We start from the raw sequence: 23,896 nt of genomic DNA, 5'->3' as shown, positions 1-23,896 counted from the left end.
TCCAGTGTGGGTTGGATTGGACTCTGTGGTTCTGCATGTTTGGCACCCCCAGTCTGAAGCACTGGGAGTCAGCAGCACTGAGAAAGCCCACCTGGCTTCACCTGGCTTCACCTGGCTTCACCTGGACCGGGGAAGTCAGAGGAGCTGGATCATGCTAACATGCTTTCTTTGAAACACTTGTCAGATTCAGAAGCGTGCTGGTTTGAGCCTGTGGGCCTCTCTGTGTCCAGAGACGTGACTTTTGATTGGGTGTAAATGTGAGAGTGTGTGGTTGGTTTCACATCTGGGATGTACAACACCTTTTACCCTGTGGCACCTGGGATAGGCACCATCCCACCCCCATGACCCCGAGTTGGATAAGCGGATAAGTCCTGCTCATCCACTCTGCATCATCAGCCAACACACAAACTGACTTTTAAATCGCAGCACGCTGGTCAGACGTTTGACTCCCGGGCAGACCTCTCACAGGATTTTGCACGGCCACCCTTTTCTCTAATGACATACCCTCTCCACTAAATGCTACATTTATCATGTGTTTTATGACTTTTGATGTAAGAGTGTTTATGTTTTCAAGACACATGAGGCTGGTGTGTATCAGATGAATACACAAACACTCATCCTGTCCCCTCAGATCGACCATCACTATCCCCAGATGCCCCCATCTCCCCCCACAAATATGAAAACACATTCAGTCCCATAAGTCCTGCTGCTTCTGACGCTGCTGTACAAAACATGAAGCAGCCACAAACAGTCACATCACAGCTCTTTCTCAGAGGTGAGCGATGGCGTTGAGCAACCTCGACTGAAGCCTCGGAGCGTGCCGTCTGGCCTCCGTTTGGTCCGCCGGTGACCTCAGAGCAGCTCCATACTTTCCACTGAGCTCCAGGATGGCCATACATGGAGCAGTGAGACGAGATTACAGTGACGGAGTCCTGCATCCACCTGCTATTTTTAGAGGATATGAGTGATGGAGGCTAATCTCCCAGTGAGCGAGATCTCTTTCGCTCTCGTGTCCAAGTGTTTGGAGTTTGACGAGTTCAGTGTCACATTATGTCTCTCTCTCTCTCTCTCTCTCCACAGACCGCGAGGATCAGTCTATTCTCTGCACGTGAGTCAAAACAGACAGCACTTGACCTTTTCACAGACACATACCACCAGTTTGTTACCCAAACCTTTAACTGGACCAGTTCACCTCATTTCCAGCTCCATCTATTTAGACCAGAGCAGCTTTGCATGACTCAGAGTTCAAAATAAGCTTAATTATTCTTACACTGGGCCTCAGTGATGCTGTCAGATCAGATATTCTGTCTGAAACAAGCTGTTTAAGCTTCTTATCTTTTCTCCTGATTGGCTGCCCCTCGCAAGCAAAGTTTAAACGGCAGGTGGGCGGGGCCTCTGTGCCAGAGATGGCCGTTTTAGGGATGTCATAAAGGTCCACTTTACACTAAGAAAAACAAATCAAACGACGATGCCCTGTTTAATATTCTCACTATTTTCTTGTTTACCGTTTTAATTTTGGGGGCCCATAAAACATTATCAGAATAGGAGTTTCAAAATGTCATTTATTTACACAAAGACAAAGAAAACAACAGGTATTTACATCTGAGAGGGTGGTTCTGGTCAAAAATGGGATCTTTTGCTGTAAAACAATGTAAAAACATAAAAATGGGGAGTCTAAGGAGCTTGGAAAGAAAAGCATCTGGATGTCTTTAGACATGCTCTGAGAGCACTCCCGTCGGGCTTAAAGTCTGTGACTCTCCACCAATCGCTCTTAGAACTGAAAAAGCTTCTTGGACGAAAGGTGAAACATCTTCAAGTAACCTAAAGACATCCAGATGCTTTTCTTTCCAAGCTCCTTAGACTACGATGACCTGGATATCTAAGAACCTTCACAGAACTTTTATTTTACGATCCCTGCTATTAATCGACTTAGTTTCATTTACTCCAAAACATGTGTCCACTTTGGTGCCTGCTTTTAAAAGAGAAGCACTTTTTTATTTTACATGTAAATAATAACACGACCGATGGGAATATTCATCATAAATCTTTTATAATCTTTAATTGATTATCGCTAGTGTTCAAATATTGTGTTACTTAATCCAAGTTTATCATTTTAAAAGAGCTGCAGCTGAAAACTCTCTTTAAAGAAGCGTTACAGCTGACTAGCAGGCTAATGCTAAAACTAGCAGCTGGGTGTTAGGAGGTTAATCAGTCTCTGCTGCGTCACCCAGAGGTGAGTCTGGAGCCGGGAAGACAGAAAACACCAAGAAGGTGATTCAGTACCTCGCCGTCATCGCCTCCTCGCACAAGGGCAAGAACCCCGTCAACCCTGTGAGTACCAGCGCCTCAAGCTTTCTGACTCTTAAAGAAAATAAAGCCCAAAGCAGCCAAATAATCAGACAAAAGCTAAAAGTTTTATAAGGTTTCAGGATCCAGACTGAAAGTTCAGACATTATGAAATCAGAATGAGCTTTAAGTTTGAAAAAACTGCTATAAAAAAGTGCAAACTCTGCTGTGTACGACAGGATTCAGTCGCTGGCGCCGTGGCCAAGGTGAGGACAGATTACTGCTGTTTGCTGCTGGGGGCGGGGCTTTTAATTCTTTATCTTTGATGATTTAAAAGAAAAATCAAAGAAAAGTCTCCATGATTCTCACGATCCCCCATAACTAACCTGAACGTTACATCTGCTCTTCGCTCCGCTGCATTTAATCCAGTCATGAACCATCTTTGGTTTGTTTAGTCAGGATTTATCAGTGCTTGACCTCTGACCCCTGCTGCTCCGCTGCTGCGTTTCAGGCCAATTTTGGGGAAAATGCAAATATTTTATGATTTCTAACCGGCGTGTTTCTCTTGCAGCAGCAGCAGGCGGGATCTTTGGCCTACGTGAGTATAAAATCTCATAAAGACTCGTTTTTACTTCAGTATCAATGTAACAGGAAAGCTTTGTGAGCCTTACATCATGACCTGTTCTGTTTAAAAGCAGAGATGTTTTTAGCTGTTTAACCTCATTTTTGCTGCAGGGGGAGCTGGAAAAGCAGCTGCTGCAGGCGAACCCGATCCTGGAGGCCTTTGGAAACGCCAAAACCATCAAGAACGACAACTCTTCGCGATTTGTAAGAACTTCATTCAGTCTGTCAACGCAGAGATGGAAAAATACCTGTGATATAAAGTTAAAGCTGCTGTCGTCCTCTCTGCTCGCAGGGAAAGTTCATCAAACTCAACTTTGATGTGACCGGCTACATCGTCGGGGCGAATATCGACACCTGTATCCTACTTTGAGTTAAATTTTTCCTTTTTTAATGTAAGCATTAAATAAGTGGGTCATTCTTCTTAATCCTGGTCAGACCTGCTGGAGAAGTCTCGCTGTATTCGACAGGCACACACCGAGAGAGCCTTTCACATCTTCTACTACATGGTGGCTGGAGCCAAAGACAAGATGAGAGGTGAGCAGCTCAAACCACAGGAAAAAATCCTTCATTTAAAGGGACAAGCTGACATTTTTAAACCATCCTGGGGTCAGATGGGAGCTGTCATAACATAGTAATAACTATAATTTATTGGTAAATATGAATTTTAAGCTCATGCTGCAAAACAGATGCTGCAGATCAGAGCCTGACTGAGAAAGTCATAACAGATGTTTTTGTTAAATTGCGAGTCATGTCTCAGTCAAATGAGACTGTGTATAAATGATGGCCACCGTGACATTATCCATCAGCTTTTGGTGTTTTGAAGGGTGAAGTTCGGTGCTGCTTTTGAGGAGCTACAAGCAGCAAGAGTGCAGAGTAGATCTACAGACTGTATGATTCAGATACTTGATCATCTCTGAAAGACTGTGAAAACATCCTATTATGTTTCAAGTTTACTATCCAACGACTGAGACAGAGTTTGCATGCAGATGAACATAAATGAATCTGTGTAGGTGGACAGTGTGTTCAAGTTAGCTGTTAGTCAAAAAGAAAGATGCCTTCATTCATTTCCTTCAGTCAATAATATCATCAGCAATCAAATGTTGTAGCTGGACCATCTTTGTCCACTCTGCAGTTTTTACCCATCGTAGCACGACGACAGGCAGATGTGATGTCACCGTTGTAACCATGTTTGGACTCTGTGTCTGCACAGTTGGCCATCAAAGCAGCCACACCCCAAACTTTAGGCCTCAGTAAAATCCAGATGGATCAGTTATTTAAAAGTATATACTCCTGGAGATGTTATAAAAGAGGAAACTATCCATAGAGGCCAAAACTGTTTTTATATTAGGATGTAAACGTGTTTATTTCTGCTGTAAAGATGAACATTTTAACATGGAACAGCAGTTTTTGCTTCATTTTCAGCCCTATTGATGTCAGCGTAGATATGAAATTATGTGAATGATGCTGGAAACCAGCTGCTTCCTCTGTAGCGACTGCACGGATTACACTCAGTCAGCGTAATGTCTTCTCTCTCTGTTTGTAGAGGAGCTGCTGCTGGAGGACTTCAGCAGCTATCGTTTCCTGATAGAGGGTCACGTGGAGATCCCCGGGCAGGAGGACAACGAGATGTTTGATGAAACGCTGGAGGCCATGGACATCATGGGTTTCACTGAGGAGGAGCGATTAGGTACAGAGACCACGTAATGACAAGATTCCCAACGATTTATGCAAGACTTCCTATTCAAGCCTACAAAATAAAAGGACTGAAATTATACTTTAGGATATTTTTAAATGAGGAAAAGTTGGGGGGTATTTTTATAAGAAAGTAGACAGAAATCACCTCCAAATTTAATTCTGAGGTGTTGGGGCAACCCAGGTTCATGCTTCTGATGCCCCTTTTTAGTTAAAGAAGTACCCTACTTATCAAAGAATAAGTGGAACATAAGAAGTTATATTTGATCTGAATCAGTTTGATGCTCCTGCTCTTCCTTTTCCTGTCTGCAGGCATGTTGAAGGTGGTGTCCAGTGTGCTCCAGCTGGGTAACATCAAGTTTGAGAAGGAGAGGAACAACGAGCAGGCGACGATGCCCGACAACACCGGTAACTTTAAAACAAAAAAGCACCATCACCAGTTCTGTAAATGAGCATCTTCACCTGTCTGACCTCCTCTCTGCCTCGACTCACAGCTGCGCAGAAGGTGTGTCACCTGCAGGGCATCAATGTGACCGACTTCACCCGCGCCATCCTCACGCCCAGGATCAAAGTGGGCAGGGAGGTGGTGCAGAAGGCTCAGACCAAGCAGCAGGTACCCGAGAAGCAAACCAAACCTCGTTAATCAAACACAGAAGACGGCAGCCTTCAATCTCATGTCCTTTCGATCTCCCTTCCTAGGCTGATTTCGCCATCGAGGCTCTGGCTAAAGCCATGTACGAGCGTCTGTTTCGCTGGATCCTCGCCAGAGTCAACAAGACTCTGGACAAGAGTAAGAGGCAGTCGTCATCCTTCCTCGGCATCCTGGACATCGCCGGCTTTGAGATTTTTGAGGTAACTGATTCCTAAAAACTAACTTTTAGTGTGTGTCATAGGAATGACATGAAACATTTCACTGTTTCATGTCATTCCTATGAGTCAGTCGAACTAATCATTCAAGAAGAACAGCCAGGTTTGCAGTTGCGTAAAAGTGGACCGGCTCTTTATCCTGTTAAGGATATTTGAGGGTATGCATCCCTCGAGGTCCATTGCCGAGAGCACCTCAGGCCCTGTTGATACGTTTTTCGGAGTAATGTAAGCTGGAAGTCACTGTTTCATTTAGCTGGTTTTCAGTCAACTGAGAAGTGGTGGAAATGAGAATTAAGACCTCTGTCTGTGGGTCTTAGCCAGATAAGGGTGGAGAGCCCACTCCTGGTGGAGGACTAAGGAGAAACAATGAGATTTTCGTTCTGTGGAACGCCGGTCCAGCTCTCTATCTTCTCGAGGAAATTCAGTCGTGTTTTATAGACTTGGAGAAGTCCCGTGTCCCCTTCTATGGGTGTTTTAGTGTGTGCACAACCATAATGAGGCCCCACCCTGTCACGTGTCCTCTTCATAATGAAAGACGAAGAGAAGAGGGTTGGTTGGCCTCTGGTTCTTCTGGCTTCAAGCTCCAAGCAGCCTCCTTTGTAGTGGCCAAAATGAGATATAGCATTTCTATCGCTGGTTCTTAACTGGAAAATGGTGGATTGACCACACTGGTTGGGAATGAGCTTCAGAGTCTTGGGGTCTTTTTTCCCCAGTTACCTGGATCGTTGTGCAGACTCACTGGTCTGTTCTACAAAATCGAGGGCTGAGGGTGACAAGTTTTTCTGATAGAACTTTCTGGAGTCAACAGGGCGTTTGCAAAAAAAAAAAAAAGAATCATTGTGTCATCATCATCGTTCTCGAAAATCATCCTCCGTATTGAAAGAAGACAGTTGAGATGGTTCAGGCATCTGACATTATGCCAGTTTACTTGGGACTGCCCCCAGAAGCACCTGAGGGAGTCTCTCCTTAGACTGAAGCACTTGTGACCTGGATAAGTTGGGAAAATGGATGTATGAAAGTTTAATTGTGTTTTTTGTCAGTTTTTAAATCATGAATTTCGATCCCACAGGACAACTCATTCGAGCAGCTCTGCATCAACTACACCAACGAACGTTTGCAGCAGCTCTTCAACCACACCATGTTCATCCTGGAGCAGGAGGAGTATAAGAGGGAGGGCATCGAGTGGAACTTCATCGACTTCGGCCTCGACCTGCAGCCCTGCATCGAGCTCATCGAGAGGCCGGTCAGACAGCTACACACACAAGCAACTTAACATGTATAACAATAAAGTCTACGCCGGTGTTGCACAACTGATAAATGCAAAAGAAGAAAATATGGCATCTAAGTTAACGAAGGATTAATTGAAAGATAACTCAAAGTTTGCCTTTATTTTATGAACAGGACAAAAGCAATTTGATGAATTAAGATAACATTCACGGTCTTTAACAAATGAAGAGTGAGCAAAGAGATCTTTCTGTAAGATTGTTAACAGATCAATTTCAAGAAAGTTTAAATTTAACAAGATTATCTAATTAAGATTATTCTGGACAGATAAAACAAAATGATAAGAGAAGATTTGGACCAAGAAAGTATGTGTTTTAAATGCCCTTAAAATATTTTTCCATCATGTTATTCCCAAACATCCAACAATAACCCATATGGAAAAGATATATATAAATCTTATAAAGTTTGTATCTGTCTTGTGTGAAACTTGTATGAAAAGCATATAAGTGTGAAAACAGATATAAGATCCCTTGAAAAATTATATAATGAAACTTGTATGTTTTGGATACTTACTAAAACAATATATGAAAGTAATGAGAAAGTGGCCACTTTCACGAGTAATCACATAAGTTTTTACTATTTCTTTTCCATATGGGGATAATTTTAGGTTAATTTTTCGAGGTCTTTGAGGAAGGGACTGCGTTCTCTTTGCTCCTATCAGGACTGCTATAAAGGATGTTTGCCTGTATAGGAATGACTTTTAAACATCCCTGTACTCGACACTGATCAAAAAGTAACTGTTTGTAAAAATGTTCTCCTAAACTGAGCCGTGGATCCGACACTCTCTTCCAGAACAACCCTCCGGGTATCCTGGCCCTGCTGGACGAGGAGTGCTGGTTCCCCAAAGCCACTGATATTTCTTTCGTGGACAAGCTGCTGAACACCCACACTGGTCACGTTAAATTCTCCAAACCCAAACAGCACAAAGACAAACTGATGTTCACTGTCCTGCACTACGCTGGAAAGGTGAGGACAGCTTCCCGAGACGGACAGTCATCTGTAAAACTTTGATTGATGTGATTTTAATTTCTCTCATGCAATTTTTCTGAAAACAACAACCAATTCAATGGTCTAGATCAGCGGTCCCCAACCCCCGGGCCTCGGACCAGTACTGGTCCGTGAGTCGTTTGGTACCGGGCCGCGAGAGTTGAGGCTCAGGTGTGAAATGTCTGGTTTTCAGGGTTTTTATCGGTTTTCAGCGTTATTTTGTTATCGTTTTTATCGTTTACTCTGTTTTCCTTGGTCTTTTCACATGTGTTATGAATAAATTTTCTTTTTTTCGGTACGGTACTAGTTTTATTTTGTTGTATTTATCCGCGACACCTTAAAGGCCGGTCCATGAAAATATTGTCGGGCATAAACCGGTCCGTGGCGCAAAAAAGGTTGGGGACCGCTGGTCTAGATCCAGGGAAGTACTGTGTATATTTGTGAGGTGTATGATAAATGCTGAGTGGAAACCAATGGACTCTATGATTTTGGGCACGGTGATTTAAATATTTTGAGATTTCTTTTAAAAATTGTGACTCCAGGTTGACTATAATGCCGCCAACTGGTTGACAAAGAACATGGACCCTCTGAATGACAACGTAACAGCTCTGCTCAACAACTCCTCCAGTGCCTTCATTCAGGATCTGTGGAAAGACGGTGAGTCGTCATCACAGTAGAGCAATAACATAAAGCAGGGCATTAAAAGTCGTCATAAATCTTTCCTGTTTTATTCTCCATGTCAGCGGATCGAGTTGTAGGTCTGGAGACCATGACCAAGATGTCTGAGAGCTCAGCGCCCAGTTCCACCAAATCCAAGAAGGGCATGTTTCGCACTGTGGGTCAGCTGTACAAAGAGTCTTTGGGCAAACTGATGACCACGTTACACAACACCCAGCCCAACTTCGTCCGCTGCATCATTCCAAACCACGAGAAGCGGGTAGGTTATTATAGCTGACTCTAGGGCTGCCACGATTAGTCGACTAGTCACGATTACGTCGACTATCAAAATCGTCGACGACGAATTTAATAATCGACGCGTCGTTTGAAGCTTTGTAAGATCCCAAAGACGCAGGAATAAGTAGCAGGATTTAAGAGTGTAAAAACGGACTGAAACAGAAGATGGCAGCACTGCATGTACAAGGATGCCAGCTGCCGTTAAACCCCGAAGAAGAAGAAGCTGTATCCCAGAATTCATAGCGCAGCCCAGCTCAGTTTCCAACAATGGCGGCAGCTAGTTAGTTTTAATGTTACTCTTATTATTCTTTCTGGGTCACAAAATAAACGTTTAACACATTTTCAGGCGAGAATGTAGCTGTGTAAACCTCAAATATCTGCTCAGTTTATCAAGACACCACATATTTTCAAAAGCGCTCCGACGTTTTCGGAGACGTCTGTTACCCACTAGCTCGATAGCTAGCCGGGGGCTAGGTCACTAGCGCCGTGAGAACACCGGACTCCCGGCAGATCGTTTTCAAACCCACCACCGTCTTTCGCTACTCAGGTTAAACATGATATATGAGTCACTTAGATAACTTGAAATGTTATTGTTTGGCTTTTTTCAGTATTTTATTTGTTCCTGAGTAAATCAGTTTGTCTGAGATTAAAGTTATAGTTTTTACACAGCTGAATAAACGTCAAGCAGACAGCTGATTATCAGAAGTGTGAGATGCTCGAGAATATACTCCGGTGTCCTGTTATATTTTAGATAGCAAGGAGTTTATTAAACTTCACCAAAACAATCTGCAAACTTCATTAAAATTTAATAAACTATCATCTTGTCTTTATTTTTAGTTAGCACAGACCTTAAACACTTAAAGCTGTAAGATAATGATAGTTATATAAGAGCAGATGCTGCTGGTGCAATAAACTGTACGTTTTACGTCCAATGGATGATGATCTGATTAGTCGACTAATCGCAAAAATAATCGGTGACTAGTCAACTATCAAAATAATCGTTTGTGGCAGCCCTAGCTGACTCTAACCCCGAGATAAAAGACAGAGTCTGTTAATTCATTGAGGAGTTGTTGGCTTTTTGCTGTGGTGCAGGCTGGAAAGATGGATTCCAACCTGGTGCTGGAGCAGCTGAGGTGTAACGGAGTGTTGGAGGGGATTCGAATCTGCAGGCAGGGATTTCCAAACCGGATTGTGTTCCAGGAGTTCAGGCAGAGGTGAGGGAGATGTCTGAGATCATTTATACTGATAACAGTATCATAGTTCCTTTATAATAATACTAAGTTTGAATGCTAACGACTTTAAAGATTTTTGCTTCCACTGTATGCAGATGATGTTCAATTCTGTATCTCACTTGAGACTAAAACATTGTTTCTTCAGAATGTTTTTATTTCTGTAAAAGTTTGATGGGAGATGCTACCAACTGTGAGCCTTAAGTGTCATGTAAATGCTTTTGTTTAAAAATACTTGTCAGCTGTGGAATATTATTAGCTGCTGTGTAAAGTTGGCATGTCAAAAGAATTCCTGCATAAAAAAGTTACTCATGCAGCTGCAGTGAGAGCCCACAGCAGACACACATCTCACAAACCCACAGCTACCTGCATGTACCTATGGCTATTACTAAATATTCAAATAAGTCCATGGACACCTGCCCACAGTCTGAGGCCCTGTGATCAGGTTTCGTTGGTTGTTCCTCACTCTGGACTGAAGGCAGATGCTTCTTCCTCTTTTAGAAAAGTTCCTTCAGATCAAAAATTGGATGAGTTTAAAACACAAGAGTTTTTTCTATTTCTTTATCTTATTTTGTTTTTCTTCATTGCTAGCTTATTGCTATATTTTGCAGTTACGTGAAGGTGATCTGCATCTAAACTAAATTTTAATGGGCTTGCCCCTTACCCACGAGAAAGGAAATGAATAAGCTTGGTACGGGAATAAAGTGTCAAGCAGATTGTGTTTGAGATTAGAGTGAATTGGGACCTCATATCTTCCAATTTAGAATATTCTTTGACCGCTTTGCAATTATACTTCGATCGATAACCCATTTAAGGAACGAGTACTTCATGTAGTAGTAGGTTTGGTCTCACCGGTAATGTGCTGTTTGCAGGTACGAGATCCTGGCTGCCAATGCCATCCCTAAAGGCTTCATGGATGGAAAACAGGCCTGCAGTTTAATGGTGAGCTCGATGGAGTAAAACGTTTAATGCTTACAAATTTATGCTATTTGAATATTAATTTACTGTGAAAAGGAAGAAGCAGGGTTCATTCCTCTGCTCGTCTCCAGGTAAAGCACCTGGATCTGGACCCTAACTTGTATCGCATCGGTCAAAGCAAAATGTTCTTCAGGACAGGAGTTTTGGCTCAGCTGGAAGAGGAGCGAGACCTCAAACTGACTGTCGTCATCATCGCCTTCCAGGCGCAAGCAAGAGGCTTCCTGGGCCGCAAGTAGGTGGAGCATTAAGACCCAGAAGTCATTTCCTCTACTTTTCGGGGCCCATGATAGACGCAGTCATCAGGAAATAACAGAGAAGTCCTGTTGGAAGCTTCAAGTTTGATGTTTTGCCACAATCTTTGTTTGGTTTAAACAACAGAAGGCTCCGTGCCCTAAAGCATGACCAGTTTTATTATTTGACTCTAAATGGGACCAGAATTTTTTTAAGAAACCTTATGTCATATTAAAGAAGACTCTAAACTAGTGATTAAGATCATAAACTCATCAGGAAAATGTTTTTCAAAGTCATAAATCCAGTGAGCAGTAGGGTCATTATCCCATAGACTTTGAAAGGCAGTTCCCCCTGCTGGCCATTAGAAAGAATACGTGTGTAGGCTGCTTCCACGTTGTCTTCTGTTATGCATCATTTCTTTACAGTCTGTGATCTCTGCAGGTCTGATTCTTCTTCATGTGTTTTCAGGGCTTTCAGCAAACGTCAGCAGCAGCTCACCGCCATGAAGGTCATCCAGAGGAACTGCGCCTGCTACCTCAAGCTCAAGAACTGGCAGTGGTGGAGGCTTTTCACTAAGGTGATTCAAACAGTTCACACCACCATCCAACCAGAGGACATATTTGTTCTTAAATGTCTCTCAAATACATTTTTATTTAGGTCAGATGAACAAACTTTGCTTCATCTGTCTGTGGTTCAGGTCAAGCCGCTGCTGCAGGTGACCAGACAAGAGGAGGAGATGGGTCAGAAAGAGGAGGAGCTGAAGGCCGCCAAAGAGGTGGCGGCCAAAACTGAGGCTGAACTGAAGGACATTACCCAGAAGCACACCCAGGTGACACAAACTCGGGTTTTTATCTGGGTTTTATCTGAGCGTTAAGTCATTTTGAGTAAATGTTCTCGCTGTGGTGTTTATAGCTGATGGAGGAGCGGGCGCAGCTGGAGTTGAAGCTTCAGGCGGAGACGGAGCTGTGCGCTGAGGCAGAGGAGATAAGGGTGCGACTGGAGGCCAAGAAGCAGGAGCTGGAGGAGGTGCTGCACGAGATGGAGGCCCGGCTGGAGGAAGAGGAGGACCGCAGTAACGCCCTGCAGCAGGAGAAGAAGGAGATGGAGCAGCAGCTACAGGTTTGTCTCGTTATCATTACAAAAACAAGACATGCAACGCTTTTTGTATCGCCAATGTAAGGCACAGACACGTATGGTTAGTTTATCTTGTTGTTAATTAAAATACTATCTTTCAAGTCCAGCAAATAAGAAGAGATTACAGGTATAAACTTACTCAATGATGGATAATAACTCTGGTCTTACACTGAAAGCTTGTCCTCCTACTGCATCCTTATATTTTCTGTCCGTTAACTTTGCGTCGTCTTTTCCTGCAGCTGATGGAGGCCCACATAGCACAGGAAGAAGACGCCAAGCAGACGCTGCAGCTGGAGAAAGCGGCTGTGGAGGGAAAGGTGAAGAAGCTGGAGGAGGACATTCTGCTGATGGAGGACCAGAACAACAAGCTGCAGAAGGTATGAAGAGGCAGCTTCACGCTCTGCTCTAAGAGAGCGCTTCATTCAGCGTGAACGCTGCACTGCACGCGCTCACATGCGTCTGTTTTTAGGAGCGAAAGCTGCTGGAGGAGAGGATGGCTGACATGAGCTCCAACCTGGCCGAGGAGGAGGAGAAGTCTAAGAATCTAACCAAACTCAAGGCCAAGCACGAGTCCATGATCTCTGACCTCGAAGGTCAGTCAGCACTTTGTCTTTGTTTGTTTGGCTCATGAGCTGAATACAAATCTGTGGTGCATGTTCAGTTTACAGCACGGTGCAGACGTTGCAGCAATCACATGTTGGACCGAGGAAATGTTTAAAGCTTTAAACCTGGGGGAAGATTTCAGCTGTTACAGTAAATTTCAACTCACAGTGTGAAGTTGGAGTTAAAGGAGTTATTTCAGGAGTGATAACTGACCTTGCAGTCAGTACAGAGAGCAAATGTCTCTTTATTGCATTATATCATATTTCATCTCAAGATTAAAATAATATGACAACCCGAATGTCAACTATTTCATTCTGCTGCTTTAGTATGGAGTAACTCGTGTCTGTAACATCTAAAGAAATTTGGTTTTTTTGTGTCCAGTGCGTCTGAAGAAGGAAGAGAAGAGTCGCCAAGATGTGGAAAAGGCGAAGAGGAAGGTGGAGGCGGAGCTTGCTGAACTGCACGAGCAGCACGCCGACCTGCAGGCGCAGTTAGCTGAGCTGCGGGCCCAGCTTGCTGCCAAGGAGGAGGAGCTGCAGGCCACACAGGAGCGGTGAGGACTAACATGAACAGACGATGCATTATGAATGCTGAAGATGTCCTGACAGGTCGAAGCTTGAAGCGAGGCCATCAAACATGGCTTGATATGATCCAGGAGGGAACCAGTGCATCCAGTTTTGAACTTTATGAATGTAGCTGTTTAGAGAACTTAATCGTACCAGGTCAGATGATCTAAAGGGGAAGGGTTTGTGTTTTATTAGCATAAACTTGAAAAGAGACATCATGAATTATGTGGCTAAGTACATATAAAGGAAATCAAATGGGTCTCAAAAATGATCCCTGTGGGACACCATACCCAAGAGATGCAGATACAGAGTTGTTTAAATTCTCTCCTAATTGAACAGTGTGAATGAAACCATAGAAAAACTGTAACATTTCTCCAACCTTCATGATTTCCTTTCCAACAAATTTGTGTCCACAGCCTGGAGGAGGAGAGCAGTCAGCGTGGGGCGGCGGTGAAACGCATTCGGGAGTTGGAGGCTTTGCTCTCAGAGCTGCAGGAGGACTTAGAGGCTGAAAGGGCGGCGAGAGGGAAGGCTGAGGCAGCACGACGGGACCTCGGGGAGGAGCTTAATGCTCTACGTACCGAGCTGGAGGACAGTCTGGACACGACTGCTGCCCAGCAGGAATTACGGTCCGTGTCGTCCATATACATCCTCGAAATGAACCACATAATTTGATAAGCAAGCTCATTTTTCCGTTATTCATATTCTGTAGGACAAAATTAATGAATCACAAATTGAATGTTTTTCATTTAATTTTACTTTTAGCATGAGACTAGCCCTAATCTGTGTCTGGGAAAATATATATACAGCAATTCTTCATCCCTGGAATTAGATAATCCAAAGAAAGATACCCAAAAGATGAGAAAAGAAATTGGTCCGGCGTTTAAAAAAATGCTTAAATCTTTTCCAGTTACATAAGAATGAGCTTCAGGTATCGGTTAAACATCCATAACAGTTAATGCGACACAAATCTGAAACGTTGCAGTAAATAAGAGTATCATCTGCATAGAAGAGCAGCTTTTAAGTTGTTTTAATCAGGCCTCTGCACCATCTTACCGGATGTTTTGTGTTTATGGTTGGCAGGGCGAAACGTGAGCAGGAAGTGGCCATGTTGAAGAGAGCCATGGAGGAAGAGGGGCGGAGCCATGAGGCCCAAATCCAGGAACTGAGACAGAAACACAGTCAGGCTGTGGAGGAGCTGAATGAGCACCTGGAGCAGGCCAAGCGGGTCAGTTCACCAAAGTCAGACACTTTCATTCATACGAGGTGCAGATATACTTTTGTTTAATATTAGGTACATGGATATTGCTACTGGCACGTCCTTATAAGAACAGTGAGACAGAGGTGGATATTTTCACTCATTCAGCATCTGTTCCTTCTGTCCAGGTAAGAGCTGGTCTTGAGAAAGCCAAGCAAGGTCTGGAGAAGGAGTCAGCAGACCTGAGTGCTGACCTGCGTTCCCTCACCAGCGCCAAACAGGACGTTGAGCACAAAAAGAAGAAGTTGGAGGGTCAGCTGAATGATCTAAATTCTCGCTTCAATGAGAGCGAGCGGCAGAAGAACGAGCTGTCGGAGCGAGTCTCAAAGATGACGGTGAGCCATACAAACAATGACAGAAGTGAGTCAGATAGGAAGATATCAGTCGGCTATTTATAATTACAAGTTGGCTTTTTTCTACTCTTTTCCATCTTCATGTTTTAATTCTGAGATTTCTCCAAATTAGCTTTGAATGCCTGAGAGTACAAGTCCCCGAGTCTGTCCTCTGAAACAAGCTCGTCATCTTCCTTTAAAGGCCACTGTCCTCTGATTAGCTACCAGATTGCTTTACTTACACAAACGCAGTCAATAAATGGGAAGCTCCGCCTCCTATGAGGAGTGACTGTGGGTGTTTCTTATGACCATATAAGGAAATCAGTGACAAACTGAAATAAAAGTGCCTGAAACATAATTCAAATATTGACCTAAATCATAATAGTTCCTCTTTAAATGTGATTAAGTAACTAATTGGAAATGTTTTAGATCCTAATTACAGATAAATGAGAAACTAGTACATCTAAAATGCACAAAACAGATATTGATTTATAAACTGGTTATTAAAGCAAAGATAAAGCATTGTAAACAAACATATTTAGAAGTCAAAGAATATTTTGAGGTAAAAATAAATTATAATCTGAGTTACCACCATGTCTCTGGGTTTAAAGGATAAAGGCTCATCAGGAGCACAGTATGTGAACAGAGTCTTAAATATCCAGGCTGTGTTTGTGTTAGCTGGTTCAACAAGACCTAAACTCCAATCAGAGATAAAGAGGTTGGCAGCAGTAGCTGTAAGCTTTCTCAGTTAACTTTAAACTTTCTGCTTCTTCTACTTAAAGAGAACAAATGGATCTTCATGAAAAGTCACACTCAGATTTAAAGAGACACGTATCTGCGCTTGACTTTAGCCTTTGTGTTTACAGTTCTCGTCTCTTCTTCTCTGTTAGTTGGAGCTGGACAGCGTGACGGGTCTGCTGAACGAGGCCGAGGGAAAGAACATCAAGCTGGGTAAAGACGTCTCCAGCCTGTCCTCTCAGCTGCACGACACACAGGTGAGGAGCACCCTGACTGCTAAATGCTGTGATGCATGAAGCCAGGTTTCTAAACAGCGTCCTCCTCCCCCCAACTCTTTCAGGAGCTGCTGTCAGAGGAGACGCGTCAGAAGCTGAATCTGTCTGGGCGTCTGCGTCAGATGGAGGACGACAGGAACAGCCTCATGGAGCAGCTGGAGGAGGAGACTGAGGTCAAACGGGCCGTGGAGAGGCAGGTGTCCAGCCTCAACATGCAGGTCAGCTCTGCTCCGGGTCTCCGAAGCAATCGTTTCAAAGGCCGACTGGGATTTTTCCTAATGCTTAAGCTCATCCTCTCTCACACTGAAGTTCTCATTCTTCTGACTTTTCTCAGCTGTCCGACTACAAGAAGAAGCTGGACGAGATGTCGGGGACGGTGGAGCTGCTGGAGGAAGGGAAGAAGCGTCTGCAGCGTGAGCTGGAGGCGACCAACACAGAGTACGAGGAGAAGGCCTCCGCTTACGACAAGCTGGAGAAGAGCCGGAGCCGGCTGCAGCAGGAGCTGGAGGACGTCCTCATGGACCTGGACAGCCAGCGGCAGCTCGTCTCCAACCTGGAGAAGAAGCAGAAGAAGTTCGATCAGGTCTGGCAGCTCCACAATGACTGCTTCAGTTACCTACCCACTGATCAGTTTTTCAGATTTTCCAGTTTTGTTTCCACACGTATTAAAGACGGGAGAGTTTGTCCCAGGAACCAGATGTTCCACAAAAGCTTCTCTCAGTGCTTTTTTTTGAGCCTGCAATGATCTGTGATCTCTAATGTCCTCCATGTCCATCAGATGCTGGCCGAGGAGCGCACTGTGTCCTGTAAGTATGCGGAGGAGCGGGATCGAGCGGAGGCAGAGGTGCGGGACAAGGAGACAAAGGTGCTGGCTCTTACCCGAGGGCTGGAAGAAAGCCACGAGGCTCTGGAGGAGGCGGAGAAGACGGTGAAGGCGCTCCGAGCCGAGATGGAAGATCTCATCAGCTCCAAGGACGACGTGGGAAAGAATGTAAAACACTGAACCTGGACACGAGCGACTCCTACTATCCGTGGTCAGTATTTCCGATGAAGGTGGATGTGTTTCTGGTTATATTTCAGGTGCATGACCTGGAGAAGGCGAAGCGCGGCCTGGAGGCCATCGTGGAGGAGATGAGGACGCAGATGGAGGAGCTGGAGGACGAGCTGCAGGTGGCCGAGGATGCCAAGCTGCGTCTGGAGGTCAACAGTCAGGCTCTGAAAGCTCAGCACGAGAGGGAGCTGCAGGCCCGCGACGAGCTGGGAGAGGAGAAGAGGAAGCAGCTCCTGAAACAGGTCGGGAAACCTCGCCACCGCTGGTTTTTACTTCATCTCATTTTGTAAACACTCGCACCTCGTCACAGTTTTAGAATTTATCATCATAATTTAGGTCCTTTAAGAGTTGAGAAGGAGAAGAAGTTTGAATTCTCTGAACTGGCTTCCTCCTTAAACTTGATGATGTTTCTCCACTTTGAGGTCTTCCTGCTTTTTGCTTTAGTGGTGCAGACTTCTCTCTCCCGAATACTGTGAGGTTTATCTGTTTCCTTATCTGGAGAAATAGACCTGGTGGGATGGAGACTGCAGGTAGTGGTTTAGAAAGATTCTGATTTGCTATCATTGATGTAACAGTAAGAACAAAACTGGCCAGTGCACTTACTGAGAACATTTCTAAGCACATGTTAGGAAAAAAAGCGCAAGTTTTCAGACAGCTAATGTTTTCCTCTTGGCGTCCGTCAGGTCCGAGAGCTGGAGTCAGAGCTGGAGGAGGAGAAGAAGCAGCGAAGTCAGGCTTCAGCCGGGAAGAAGAAGCTGGAGGGGGAGCTGAAGGACGCGGAGGATCAGCTGGAGGCCAGCAGCAGGGGGCGTGACGAGGCGCTCAAACAGCTCCGCAAAATCCAGGTCAGCAAACTCTTTTATTGACTTCTTATTTCTCTGAACTCGTCGTTTCTGAAGCTGAGTTGTCCTAACAAAGTCCTAAACATAACCACGTTTGATGTATTTTCACATTTTGCCTGAGCAGGTTTGGGTAACTATAAGAGCTGAAGTATTTAGAAACCAGTTCAAAACCCCACATGAGCCTCCTTGCTCTCCTCACAGGGCCAGATGAAAGATCTCCAGAGGGAGCTGGAGGACTCCCGTGCAGCCCAGAAGGAGGTCCTTGCCTCAGCCAGAGAGTCTGAGCGCAGGTCCAAGGCCATGGAGGCCGACATCATGCATCTGAATGAGGTAAGGCCGTAGGAGCTGCCTGCTCTAAACGTTGAATTTTTAGTCTTTAGTTTGTATGAAATCACAGAGAGGTGGATCGACCCAATATGGCCACCTGAGGAGGGGCGGTCAGAAGAAATGTGGTTTAAAGGGCGTGCCTGGAGAGCTAAAGCTGATTTTATACAGCGAGTTCAATCAGTCAGACGCAGATACTCATTATCGTTATGCGATTAATCCACAGAATCAGTTTCTTCCAAGTGTTTTTTAGCACTTTTTGGAACGATAAAGGTTTCAGGCTTCACCAGCATTGCACAGGTTGTCCTCTGGAAATCGTTTCTTACACTGCTGTCTCCATCTGTCCAGGCGTTGGCAGCTGCCGAGAGAGCTCGTAAGCAGGCGGAGACGGAGAGAGACGAGCTGTCCGAGGAACTGGCCAGTAACTCATCTGGAAAGTAGGTGTCCTACATTATTGATGCATTTAAAATGAGGAGCATGAGTCTCATCAAGCTTCAACTTCACTTCCTGGAATTTTAGTCTTTACTTTGGGACGGGAAAACCCAAGAGATCAATAAATTCACTGGAATTTGTCATCTAGGGATCATTAACATCCACTAAAGGTCGTCCCAGCTGGCTGTCACTGAGATTTTAAGGTTAAATGAAAACATTTCTGAATGTAAATGAATTAATCAGGAATCGGCAAGAACACTGATCATGTTTTCAGATTTAGTTAAATATCTGAGTCATTTATATCTCTAGTCTTCTGATGGCGAAATCTAACTCTGACTTGAATGTCCTCGCTCAGGTCACTGCTGTCCGATGAAAAACGTCGTCTGGAGACTAAGATCAGCCAGTTGGAGGAGGAGCTGGAGGAGGAGCAGGCCAACATGGAGGGCCTCAACGACCGGCTGAGGAAGAGCCAGCAGCTGGTAGGTTCATGATCGTCTCTAATCTCATTTCATTACAGCAGGCCTGACCAGTGAAGCTGATGCTCAAGTTCAGTTCCTCTAACAGCCACTGAAACTGATTTTCCTACAGGTGGATCAGCTCGGAGCAGAGCTGGCCACGGAGAGGTCTTCTGCTCAGAGCAGGGAGGGATCCAGGCAGCAGCTGGAGAGGCAGAACCGAGAGCTGAAGGCCAAGCTGCAGGAGCTGGAGGACCAGGGCCGCTCCAAACTCAAGTCCTCCATCACTGCTCTGGAGGCCAAACTCCGAGAGGCCGAGGAGCAGTTGGAGGTGGAGAGCAGGTGAGGGCGCACGGTGGGACGAGGAGTGTTGATCCCAACTCAACGTGTGCCGAGCACTGAGATGACGACTTTGTGCCACTTTATTGTGCAGAGAGCGGCAGGCCAACGCTAAGAATCTGCGCCAGAAAGAGAAGAAACTGAAAGATTTAACGATCCAGATGGAGGACGAGAGGAAGCAGGCGCAGCAGTACAAAGATCAGGTGACGCAAGATCAAAGGATGAATGACAGTTCAGAGTTTTGGTCATTTACAAACTGTAAATAAAACCATGTCTGCCCCCTGCAGGTGGAGAAGAGCAACGTGCGGGTGAAGCAGCTGAAGCATCAGCTGGAGGAAGCGGAGGAGGAGGCGCAGCGCGTGGTGGCAGCCCGCAGGAAGCTGCAGAGGGAGCTGGAAGAGGCGGCAGAGTCCAACGACGCCCTGAACAGAGAGGTTGCTTCGCTCAGGAGCAAACTCAGGTAACGAAGGTCTCGAGCACAGAGACGTTCGATAAATACGTCACACCCACCGCGAAGCAAAACTAGAACAATGTGAGCAAAGGTCACCTCAGCGCCTCTTCTGCTCTGGAGTTTGAAACAAGACAAATGACAATTGTTTCCTCTCGTATCTGCTGTTCCACAGTGGGCGGGCATAATAAGCATTGCTGCATTTTCTTATGGTGCGATGAGTACACACCAATCAGGCGTGACATCATAAACACCTGTTTGATATTGCGTTGGTCGCCTTTTCCTGCCAGAACAGCCCTGAGGCTGTGCTGTGGTAGCTGCACCATCAACACAGTCCTGTAAGCTCTGAGGCATGGAGCAGACGTCTTCATGGAGCAGACGTCTTCATGGAGCAGACGTCTTTGTCCAGCACATCCCACAAACCCTCGATTGGATTGAGATCTGGGGAATTCGATGGCCAGGTCAACACCTCAAACCATTCCTGAACCATTTCTGCAGCTTTAGCCTGCTGAGAGAGACCACAGCCCTCAGGGAGTATCGCCTCCATGAAAGGCTGTACATGGTCTGCAACGATGCTTTAGTAGGTGTAACATCCACGCGGATGGTAGGGCTCCATGTTCTGGTCTGCAGCTCTGCAAAAAGGACAAAATGTTCACCTGCTCTCTGATATATCCCGCCCACTAACAGCTGGCGCCATGAAGAGAATCAGTGTTACTCCTCTCACCTGTGTGTGGTCATAACCTTGTGCCTGATCAGTGTATGAACAGCAATCCCTCAGTTACTGTTTTGTCCTCTCTTGAATCTGAATGTCGTCACAGAGAGAGGATCTCGCTAATATGGTCACACGGCACAGAAGCCCCGCCCACCTTCTGGTTAAACCTCGTCTTTAAGATAGACAGCCAATCAGAAGAAAGGTGGAGGAGAGTTCATAACAGACAAATTTGGACGCATTAGCTACTCTAGCAGAAAAACTACCTGTCGAGGTGTAGTCATTAAAATCTTCCTGCTTAGGTGGAGATGCCAAAAGTTACTTGACCAAATTAAATGCTGGAAACTAGTTGGTTATATTTGGTAAGTTAATAACTCTGCTTTAAAACACTGATGGAGTCACCACAGCAGGTACGCCAACTAGTTTTTTCACTGGATGCCCCAAACAGATATGTGTCCTCCGGGTGTTAAGGTGGGGCTCTTTGGTTAATCCTGCGCTCTGACAGGCTGGAAGCATCGGCTCCCTCTCAGTAACCAATCAGAGCTCAGCTTTAACAGGACACTTCCCTCATAAATGAGCCTCAGTGACAGTCTCCACAAATCAAAGTGTTTTGTTGTTGAATGTATCGAACGCTCGTGTTTGTAGCGGCTGAGTGTCGAAGACGAGCTCACTTGTGATTTTAAATTTCCTTTTGCTCCTTTCATGTCTCGCTGCTCTTGTTTCACGCTCGTCTTCAGGCGCCTCTGATCTGCAAACTCAAAGCCTTCTGGGAATGTTCTCCTCTTCCTCAGCGGGCTTTCCCCCCCCCCCCCCCCTCACTGCTCTGCCTCCAGTTTACTCCTGCTTCAGGATTTCAGGCCCTACCTCTTAATTATTTTGCTTTGCAGAAAGCCATTTCCTCTTCCTCTGCCGCCTTTCCTCTCTTTCTGACCCTCCTCTTCCTCCCGATGTGTCGGGTGTTCCCAGGCGTGGCGGCAGCGGTGCTGGTGGGGAGATGTTGTACAGCAGCTCCACTCCTCGCAGCAGTGGTGGCGGCAGCATGAGGAGTTTGGGGCTCGGAGGGAGCATCAACCGGAGGAGCAACATCAAAGAGAACTCGGTGGAGCTGCACGAGGAAGAGCCTCCCTCACCTTCCTCACCCGCCCGCACCCCACCTCTGGAGCCCCGTGCCGAGGTCTACACCTGCTCCCCCAATGAGTAGACGACCAGGAGCAGATAAAGAAGTGTTTTAGGAAACAACCAAGCGTAGAGTCACAGGAGGAGCTGGATATTTAATCAATACTATGGATTTATGTTTGAAGCAAATAGTTTTGTTTTTAAGTTATTCCAAACACACTGAGGGACAAACTGTGGACGGACCAAATTTATCCCCAACAAAACAAGAAAAAAAGTCATTTAATAGCCTGAAGCTACAATTTAATGTCCCAAATATTAGAAATATTAGCGCAAGTATTTCATACTTCATCCATACAATGCTACCAACCTGTTAGTCTGATCATTTATTTATTTATTTTTAATTATTTCTGACACTAAAAGTCAGTAAAATGTTATTTTACGAGCAAAAACTCTCCAAATGTTCCACTTTCACTTCCTCAGTGTGAGAATTTGTTTTACCGTCACATCTGAGAGCATTTTAAAGCCTCTGTGCCTACGCTTTTACATTTTATACATAATCTGTTTCTATAGGAAATAATCTGTGAGATTTGAGACCAATTTAATTAATTTATGATTCTTTGTGGATGAATTTCCCTTCTTTTGTTGTTCCATAAATATGCACATATCTCCAATTATTTTAAAAAACATTTTATCCCTGCAAATACATGTAAAACACCACAGTAAGGTTCCTAAATTCACCCAAGAACTCTTAAAGCTGATTTTAATGAGTTTCAGATTTTGGGTCCCATTAGTCCCGCCAAAGACTGCCGCTCTAGTTTATAGAAATATAGAAATTAATTTCATTGAATTGGTAAAATTTAATTGGCATCTCCTGTCCAAATATCTGCAGCTTTGCATCTGAGCCTGTTCATCCCTGTCCTGACAGCAGCTCCACAGGAGAAGAATTATTAATAATTAACTGGTGGAAAACATTTAAATCTTCTCACTGTTCCAGCAGTCTACGCTCATATAGGGTTTCTAATAATGAGATGATTATGTACAAGAGTCCCTGTGAGCCCAGAGCTCCGGCTGCTCTAAACGCTGTTTATCACAGTTTGCTCATCTCGGGCACACAAGCCACACACACCTGAAGATAGGTGGACAAATGGGACATGAATCATGCAAAGCTCCTCAGGTGGAGTCTAAGAATCATAACGTGGAGACAAACATGAGCAAGATGTGTCTACAGTGCAACACTGCAGCAGTTTTTAGACCAACAAAGAAGCTTTAAGATGAATAAATTAGCTCAATAGTTCTCCTTTAAAGTGCTGTTAGGAGCATTCCTAACCAACAGATGGCAGCATCACCCTTTATTAAAGGTCTACTCAGCCAATCAGATGCAGTGAAACTGCACAAACCCAAAAACCAAGCCTAGCAGTTTTGGAATATCTTCATTTACAGTAAACTGTGTTCTAAACTGTACAACAGGTGGATAAAAGCAGTTTTTAAAACCATCCGTGTACCTGTGGGGAGGATCCTGGCTTCACAATGTCAAACTGAATAAAACGAGGTTCAGACAACAGCTGAAGAGCTGCCAGCTCCAGTCCTGCCGTCACACTAACAATCTGTGCTGCTTTAACACAGGAGGAATTTAGGCTGCACACTTTAGATGAACGTTTGCCGTTTCAGCTTTTACGTGGAGTGTTATTAAGCTAAATAACTCTTATATAAGAAGTCGGCCTTGCTCGCCTTGGTTTGTGTCATCAGTGTGATTTTCCTGTCAAAATATTACCTGTAGATCTTTTGTTTTGTCTAAACAACCTTCTGGCTTTGCCAGGATTCGGGAGATCATATGCAACTCTTCAGCGCACAAACTGAGGCGATCCTTTCTGGACTTTCTTTGAGGGTTTCAGGAATATTTAGAGAAAATCTGTATGTTTGGAAACTAAATGTATCCAACCGGGTCCACATTAATTCCTGACACACTTGGTTTTAAATCTCACAGATACGAACGCCAAGGCTCAAAGTCCCCCACACTTGGCGAAGGGTGAAGCAGGAGTCTGTGCTCTGTAAACCACAGAAATGATATCAGACTGAAACCAAACTCTTACAAATGTTTTCTGTTTCCACTTCCTGTGATAAATAAAAATGAAAAAGGACAAT

At 44.7% G+C, this 23,896-nt stretch overlaps 1 protein-coding gene across 4 annotated transcripts in view; it reads left to right on the top strand.

The window, feature by feature from the left end:
- LOC146576729 (uncharacterized) overlaps positions 1 to 23,887 on the top strand; it is a 30,446-nt gene extending 6,559 nt beyond the window's left edge. For 2 of the 4 annotated variants that reach the window (XM_085272190.1, XM_085272191.1), the window contains 40 exons: positions 1,081 to 1,108; positions 2,232 to 2,331; positions 2,526 to 2,552; positions 2,858 to 2,884; positions 3,022 to 3,114; positions 3,203 to 3,266; positions 3,346 to 3,444; positions 4,454 to 4,597; positions 4,915 to 5,010; positions 5,097 to 5,215; positions 5,302 to 5,454; positions 6,539 to 6,712; positions 7,546 to 7,719; positions 8,283 to 8,397; positions 8,484 to 8,677; positions 9,787 to 9,908; positions 10,796 to 10,865; positions 10,973 to 11,133; positions 11,601 to 11,709; positions 11,830 to 11,961; positions 12,045 to 12,251; positions 12,506 to 12,643; positions 12,736 to 12,859; positions 13,251 to 13,422; positions 13,852 to 14,064; positions 14,519 to 14,663; positions 14,822 to 15,028; positions 15,916 to 16,020; positions 16,104 to 16,256; positions 16,373 to 16,621; positions 16,817 to 17,029; positions 17,119 to 17,331; positions 17,773 to 17,934; positions 18,133 to 18,261; positions 18,604 to 18,692; positions 19,043 to 19,166; positions 19,276 to 19,484; positions 19,576 to 19,684; positions 19,769 to 19,941; positions 21,605 to 23,887. In XM_085272190.1, coding sequence (XP_085128316.1) covers positions 1,081 to 1,108; positions 2,232 to 2,331; positions 2,526 to 2,552; positions 2,858 to 2,884; positions 3,022 to 3,114; positions 3,203 to 3,266; positions 3,346 to 3,444; positions 4,454 to 4,597; positions 4,915 to 5,010; positions 5,097 to 5,215; positions 5,302 to 5,454; positions 6,539 to 6,712; positions 7,546 to 7,719; positions 8,283 to 8,397; positions 8,484 to 8,677; positions 9,787 to 9,908; positions 10,796 to 10,865; positions 10,973 to 11,133; positions 11,601 to 11,709; positions 11,830 to 11,961; positions 12,045 to 12,251; positions 12,506 to 12,643; positions 12,736 to 12,859; positions 13,251 to 13,422; positions 13,852 to 14,064; positions 14,519 to 14,663; positions 14,822 to 15,028; positions 15,916 to 16,020; positions 16,104 to 16,256; positions 16,373 to 16,621; positions 16,817 to 17,029; positions 17,119 to 17,331; positions 17,773 to 17,934; positions 18,133 to 18,261; positions 18,604 to 18,692; positions 19,043 to 19,166; positions 19,276 to 19,484; positions 19,576 to 19,684; positions 19,769 to 19,941; positions 21,605 to 21,839 — 5,570 coding nt within the window. In that variant the 3' untranslated portion in view covers positions 21,840 to 23,887. Of the gene's footprint in view, positions 1 to 1,080; positions 1,109 to 2,231; positions 2,332 to 2,525; positions 2,553 to 2,857; positions 2,885 to 3,021; positions 3,115 to 3,202; positions 3,267 to 3,345; positions 3,445 to 4,453; positions 4,598 to 4,914; positions 5,011 to 5,096; positions 5,216 to 5,301; positions 5,455 to 6,538; positions 6,713 to 7,545; positions 7,720 to 8,282; positions 8,398 to 8,483; positions 8,678 to 9,786; positions 9,909 to 10,795; positions 10,866 to 10,972; positions 11,134 to 11,600; positions 11,710 to 11,829; positions 11,962 to 12,044; positions 12,252 to 12,505; positions 12,644 to 12,735; positions 12,860 to 13,250; positions 13,423 to 13,851; positions 14,065 to 14,518; positions 14,664 to 14,821; positions 15,029 to 15,915; positions 16,021 to 16,103; positions 16,257 to 16,372; positions 16,622 to 16,816; positions 17,030 to 17,118; positions 17,332 to 17,772; positions 17,935 to 18,132; positions 18,262 to 18,603; positions 18,693 to 19,042; positions 19,167 to 19,275; positions 19,485 to 19,575; positions 19,685 to 19,768; positions 19,942 to 21,375 lie in introns of all 4 variants that reach the window. The other 2 variants (XM_085272193.1, XM_085272192.1) reach the window with 2 other exon arrangements.
- The last annotated feature ends 9 nt before the right edge of the window (positions 23,888 to 23,896 follow it).

Source organism: Mchenga conophoros, linkage group LG4 (genome assembly GCF_057382185.1).
Source record: "Mchenga conophoros isolate Kocher_MC1m ecotype Shallow Benthic linkage group LG4, M_conophoros_male_GT1.1, whole genome shotgun sequence".
NCBI classification, from domain to species: Eukaryota; Metazoa; Chordata; class Actinopteri; order Cichliformes; family Cichlidae; genus Mchenga; species Mchenga conophoros.
Note: the sequence above shows the minus strand (reverse complement) of the source record. Positions and strands in the feature narration are given on the sequence as shown.